This window comes from Hippocampus comes, unplaced genomic scaffold (assembly GCF_001891065.2).
Source record: "Hippocampus comes isolate QL1 unplaced genomic scaffold, H_comes_QL1_v1.1 scaffold144, whole genome shotgun sequence".
Taxonomy (NCBI): Eukaryota; Metazoa; Chordata; class Actinopteri; order Syngnathiformes; family Syngnathidae; genus Hippocampus; species Hippocampus comes.
In genome coordinates, this window is record NW_017805782.1 from 350,457 (window position 1) to 356,259 (window position 5,803).

Consider the following 5,803-nt stretch of genomic DNA (forward strand, 5'->3'; position numbering starts at 1 on the left):
TAAAGACTTTGGGAAGATGATGCAACCGTGAGAGAGTTCACCTGGAAAGGTAATTTGGCATCTTTTCGCAAGTAGGGTTGACCTTGCCTTTGTCGTGACGTGCTAACTTTTTTTTTTTTTTGAACAGTACACCCAATAAAACTTTTCAACATACAAACTACCTATTGCAATTTTTAAAAACACAAAAAAATAATTTGGGTTCATTCTTCTCAAAAAGGGAAGGGGGGGGGTTCAAAAATGCAATCAAATGTCACCTTGTTATCGCTGCTCTGTCGACTCATACTGACCATAACGATGGAAGAAGGGATGGGTGAAGAGAAGAAGGAAGTTCTGCGGCGACAAAGGTTACCTTAAAGAGCTGCACTGTGCAAGGGGGCAACGTAGAGGGCCGGCCGGCTTCTATGTGACCAGGACATTTTCCCCTCTTTTGGAGTGCTTGTCTATCACGGGGTGTGTGTGTGTGCGCGTGTGTGTGCAAATGAACGGCAACGGGGCCGGGGGAAGAAAAATGGCCACCAGGAGAAGATCGATGAGGCTCGTTTGTTCTCTGCTCTTTGTTTTAGGAGGGCGACGCTACGCCAAGGTGCGCTGGCGAGGTTTGATCCGAGGGTAGAGCTGCAGGGAGGGAGAAGGGGAAAAAAGAAATAAACGATCACCAAGGGGACTAATGGCATTCAAAATCCGGGCGGCGTGTGATAACGGCCTTAAAATTGGCTCGAGGGTCAGACAAGTCGTTCAATCTAGCGAGCAAATTGCAAAGTTGACAACACTAAATGAATTCCCCAGCCCCCGCTTACCCCCAGCAGGTTGCGCGGCACGTAGCCCTCGGTGTCCTCCAGCTGCGCCCACCACCACTCCGTCTCGCTGTCATCCTGCCGCCGCAGGATGGTGACGGCGTCTCCCTCGCCGAAAGACAACTCGTCCTGGTTCTGAGCCTCGTAGGCCCACAGGGCGTACACCGTGCCCTTGTTCATGACGCCCATCTTTTCCTGAACGCCTAGGCCGGAAAAGGAAGAGAATGAATGAATGAATGAATGTGACGGTGGCTTGAAAAGCTAACGATGCGATGGAAGACTCCGCTTTGGAGTGTTCTGGTATTCGCGCGGGTCGCTGCAGTATTTGCAACACGACCCCCCACATGACATATCGAGCCGGACGGTAATAATCGTTACCGTATAGGAACTGGGAGCACTGGACGTAGCCCTCCTCCATCTCCTCACACTTATCTGCGGCCGTCTCCACGTCGCTGATGGTGCTGGCAAAGATGGCGGCCCCCGACTCCACCAACAACTTGCACAGGTGCACGCTGTTGCACGAGGCAGCGCAGTGGAGCGGAGTCCTGCTCGCAAAAAAAAAAAAAGTACATCAACACATTTTCAGGGGCTGATCGTGTAGCGCGCGGGGGCGGGGGCGTGCGTCTGACCATCCGTCGCTGTCGGCCGCGTTGACGTTGACGCCGAAATCCAGCAGGAATTTGACTATGTGGTGGTGTCCGGCGCATACGGCGTTATGCAGCGGGGTGATGCCCTCGTCGTTGGGCGTGCTGGGATTCTCCACCTGAAACAGAGGAGCACACGGTTCGACGGAAGCCGGCCCATCGTGACGCAACGCCAGGGGGCTTGCAAGCGCACCTCGTAGATGATCCTCTGGACCAGGTCAAATTCTCCCTCCAACGATGCGTCCAGCAGGAGAGCCAGAGGGTTGAACTTAACCCGGAAGCCATGGCCGGTGCGCTCAGACTCTGGCTTCTTCAGGTTTGTACGCTTGGAGGGGGTGGAACAAGAGTTCTCAGTTGTTAATTTAAAAAAAAAAAAAGGAAGGTACGAGTACTGGGCCTGGAGGGATACCGCTCATCTATATCCACCTACAGGGGCAGTACAGGAGTTCTGTTCCTACATTGGGAGGACGACTAATGAGGCGACTTTGTGAATAACAAAGCGGGAAATATGGCGATATTTTCACAAGCGTTTTGGAAGGGCCTCCCATCGTTCTGCATTTGCGCAACTCACCGACGGTTGGGTCAGCGCGATACCGCTCTCCTCTGGAGACGTCACCTCCGGCACGGGGCTGGGCAACAGAGCCTCGGCGCTTTCCGCGTTGTCGTCGTCGTCGTCATTGTCGTCGTCGGCGGCTTCGGGTCCTTGCTCTTCAGGAGGGCCCAAAAGTCCTTCGGGAGGCGGAGGCAGCGGCTGGTTGTCGTTAGGGTCAATCGATGAAGCCGACTCGGGCGGCGGCAAGATGTCCGAGGGAAGGTCGCCGCCGTCCGTGTACGCGGCCGGGTCGCAGCCCACAGAGTCCGGAGGAGTCGCGGGTTGATAAAATGGCGTCCCGCCGCCCGCGCCGTTGGTGCCGCCCGCGCCGGCGCTTCCCTCCATGCCCCCAGCGAGAGTGTTGAATCTCTGGTAGAGAAGTTTCTGGATGTTGGGTCCGCTCGGGCCCTCCGGTTCCGTGATGGAGCTGCGCTTCTTGAGGGGCCTCGGAGCGTTGGCCAGCTTTTTGCGGAGGACCTCCAGGTCGGCGTCGCTTTGGTAGCGCATCGGCGAGTGGACCATGGGCGTGAGCTTGGTGGGGCTGAGCGGCCGGGGGATGTTCTCCACGCTGGGGGGCGGAGCCGATGGCTCCGCCTGGCGCAGGCCCTCGTGATCTTCCGCGCCGCCGTCCGGCGCGTCCTCGGCGCCGCCGGGCGGACCCGGGGGCAACGGGAAGGCCCCCCCGGCCGGGACAAAAGGCAGGGGGGAGGGGGGAGTGGAGTTGGGAGGGAGGACAGGCTTCCCGTAGACTACAGACGAAAAAAAACAAACAAAAAAAGGGCTGTCAGCATCCATTTTGGAAAGGGATGTCAACGACACTTTTGTCACAGGTCACATGGTCGTTCGCGTGAAAAGCAACCGGTGGTGCGGGATTCGATTTCCCTCAAAGTCTGAGACTTTTTACAACCGGCTGAGGGAGCGAGAATGCTTTCAAATGTCTTGAAATAAGTACTTGAAATTAGTTTCCATTTGAAAAAAAAAAAAAAAATGGATCCGGACAATTTCTCATGCTTTTCCTTTTTTAATGGAGAAATTGGGGCGCCGTTTTGGAAAACCCGTCCGTGTTCTCGTTCTGTCTCCTTTTTTTGGGGGGAGCTGCTTTATGTTCTTTGGACGGGAGGGAACTGCTCAGTGAATTCCGCTGCTCCGTACTCGCGGCGTTACGCAACGACCTCAACCGTAATTGCATTCCATTCTGCGTTTACAAGGTCACAGCAAACAAAGTTGCGTCACTGCCTTACCTGCTTTGAGCGCAGGTTTGAGCGGCTGACTCTTTGGCGCCGCCTGCTGGAGGTACATGTGATAGATGGAGCTGGAGTTCATGGTGGCCGGGCCCTTGCGGGGCGACTGGGGCCGCGAGCCCCTGTCCGGAACGAAGGGGCGCACGGCCACGGCCGGCGGGTGGTGGTCCGGCCTCTCGCTCGCGCCGGGGGGGAAGAGCGGCGCGTGGGGCTGGAAGGTGGGGCTCGGCGGCACCGAGATGCGCTGCTGGATCTGCTGCGAGGAAGAGCCGCTGGCGGCCGGCACGCGGGGCCAAGCGGGTACCGGCGGGTTTGCCGGCTGGCGAGGCGCATCCTTGCGGCGCTCCAGAGAGAGGTGCGAACCGTACGGCGGCGGCTGCGGTTTGGCCGCGGAAGGGGACGAGGCGCCCATTTTGGAGTCGAGCGCCTGCGGGCGAAAAGTTTCGGACGTCACTGCCGCGACATCGCGTCGGCCGCCGGAAAGCAAGCCGCCCGCTCGCTCGTCCTCGTACACGTTGAAGAGGATTCCAAGAAATCACACTGACCTTTTCGGCACCGGAAGCGGGGGTCTTAGCCTGCGTATCCGAGTCTCTTCTCTCCGGAGGTTTCAGGGATGCGCCCGTCTTGGCCACCGGAGGCCAACCGCCGTCAGCGGCTGAAGCGCAAGAAGCGAGACGCGAGCACGTCAGGACGTGAACCACGAACAAACAAAAGCATGCGGTCACTGTGATGAAATGCCAAGTGTCAACGATTACAAAAGTGCGGGGCGAATCTTCTCGCAAGACTATAGAAAGCACACGGGGCATCGACGACGACAAACATTTGCACATGGACGTGTTTCAAGATGGCAGCGCCATGTTGCTTGGATGCGACGGCTCATCGCCCCTCCGCGGAAACCAACATTGAAAAAACCCACAGCTGCACGTGCAAGCTTGAACCTCTGTCGGGAGGACGACGAGGTCGGCGAGGTGCTAGAAATGCCGATCGAGGCAGGGTGAGCACTTCAGGGCTCCCCGCTTGTCCTTTTTGTTTTGCTAGCTAAGTGCAGCGAGGCTCGGCGAAGCTTCGCGAAGCACCGCACCCGCTGCGCACTCACGGGACGTGCCGTCGGAGCCGGCCGAGGCTCCCGGGCTCGGGTGAGACTCCGGAGTGGGCGGAGGCAGCGGGTCCACCACGATGTCTAAATCGGACACCTTCCAGGGGCCGCCGGGGGGCTTTTGCGCGCCGCCGTCTGCGAGCGTCCAACCCGCGCCCCGCGAGACGGAAACATCTCTCACCGCAAACACATGAGAGGAGAGGAGAGGAAAAAGTGGAAGGAGGCGGTCACGGTGGAGACGACGACGACAAAAGCACACACACAGGAAAAGAGAGCAGAGTTAGAGAGGAGGAAGGAAAGCACAGGATTGGAGCACAGGTGGGAAACATCGAGCAGCAAGTCGGGTGCACCAGGGAAAGCGTCGCGCAAAAGGAGTTCAATGTCGCCGGGCTATTTCCACACTTACTACTCACTCCAAAGACATCCAAAACAACAACTTTCTCTCAAGGTTATGGATGACTTTTTGAAGTCGGAATGTCCCAATGCCATTTTTTTTTCGAGCACCCAAGTCAGAGTCGGGAGCCAATCGATGGGCAGTATCTGATGATACCGAGTCCCGATCCGACACCTTGGATTTTGAAAAAACAAGACAGTGTCGAATGTGAGCTCGGATTTGGGCCGGCGTTTGGGGGGGGGGGAGACGCAATGGTATTCAAATCGATTGAGTGGCACGAGGAACCGGCAAACTGCGTTGGTGCGCCCACTCAAGCGTACATTGAGCAGATGACAAAAGCAGAAGCGCGTCGACGCACGTGGACAAAATCGGTGTTGGTGAAAGAAAAACCCATAACGGTCACCAAAAGAATGTCAAACGGACAAATGGAAAGCAAAGTAAGCCAATGGCAGGCACATTAAGGTGGGGGTGAGGGGGGGGGGGGGGGGGAAATTAAAAAAAAAAAAAAAACAGCATATGAAAGCGGCCTGGACAAAAATTGCTGAGAAACTTGACTTGCTGACGGACTGAGCCATCTGATTTTAAGTCCGTTCTTCTCCCTGAGCACTTTTTTTTGTCAGGTGCGAGCGTTGCGGGGTTTTCTTTGACGAGCAGAGCTTGTCCACGTGCGTCCGACGACTCGACTGCGATTTTTTTGCAAGCTCAACCCCTTTCAAAAGTCGGTTCCGGGACAAACCTGATTTGCCGCGGCCTTGGTTGGCTTGGTTGTTGACGCCCAGGGTGTGCGGCTTGAGCGGTTCGGGCGGCGAGGCGTAGCCCGCGTCCTGTCGGGTCGGCACGGGAACTTGGATGTAGGGACCCACGGCGGCCACCCGGCCCAGCGTGCCGGCGGCCGGCTGCGGCGAGGGCGGCCCGTTGGCCCTGTTGAGCTGTCGGAGGGGGGGGGGCGACGTACACGGGACATGAATCACACGGAAAGCTGTCCTCTAACGCAGACGCGCCAATTCGCCAAACGGGGGCGTTCCGGCGGAATTCTGCTCGA

At 57.3% G+C, this 5,803-nt stretch overlaps 1 protein-coding gene across 4 annotated transcripts in view; it reads right to left on the reverse strand.

Moving 5' to 3' along the window:
- ppp1r13bb (protein phosphatase 1, regulatory subunit 13Bb) overlaps nucleotides 1-5,803 on the reverse strand; it is a 14,847-nt gene continuing 9,044 nt past the window's right edge. For 3 of the 4 annotated variants that reach the window (XM_019884943.1, XM_019884944.1, XM_019884942.1), the window contains exons 10-19: nucleotides 5,498-5,690; nucleotides 4,368-4,541; nucleotides 3,817-3,926; nucleotides 3,272-3,698; nucleotides 2,010-2,779; nucleotides 1,632-1,763; nucleotides 1,424-1,557; nucleotides 1,173-1,339; nucleotides 798-997; nucleotides 1-615 (exon numbers count right to left, since the gene is read on the reverse strand). In XM_019884943.1, the coding sequence (XP_019740502.1) occupies nucleotides 574-615; nucleotides 798-997; nucleotides 1,173-1,339; nucleotides 1,424-1,557; nucleotides 1,632-1,763; nucleotides 2,010-2,779; nucleotides 3,272-3,698; nucleotides 3,817-3,926; nucleotides 4,368-4,541; nucleotides 5,498-5,690 (2,349 nt within the window). In that variant the 3' untranslated portion in view covers nucleotides 1-573. The remainder of the gene's footprint in view (nucleotides 616-797; nucleotides 998-1,172; nucleotides 1,340-1,423; nucleotides 1,558-1,631; nucleotides 1,764-2,009; nucleotides 2,780-3,271; nucleotides 3,699-3,816; nucleotides 3,927-4,367; nucleotides 4,542-5,497; nucleotides 5,691-5,803) is intronic. The other variant, XM_019884945.1, reaches the window with a different exon arrangement.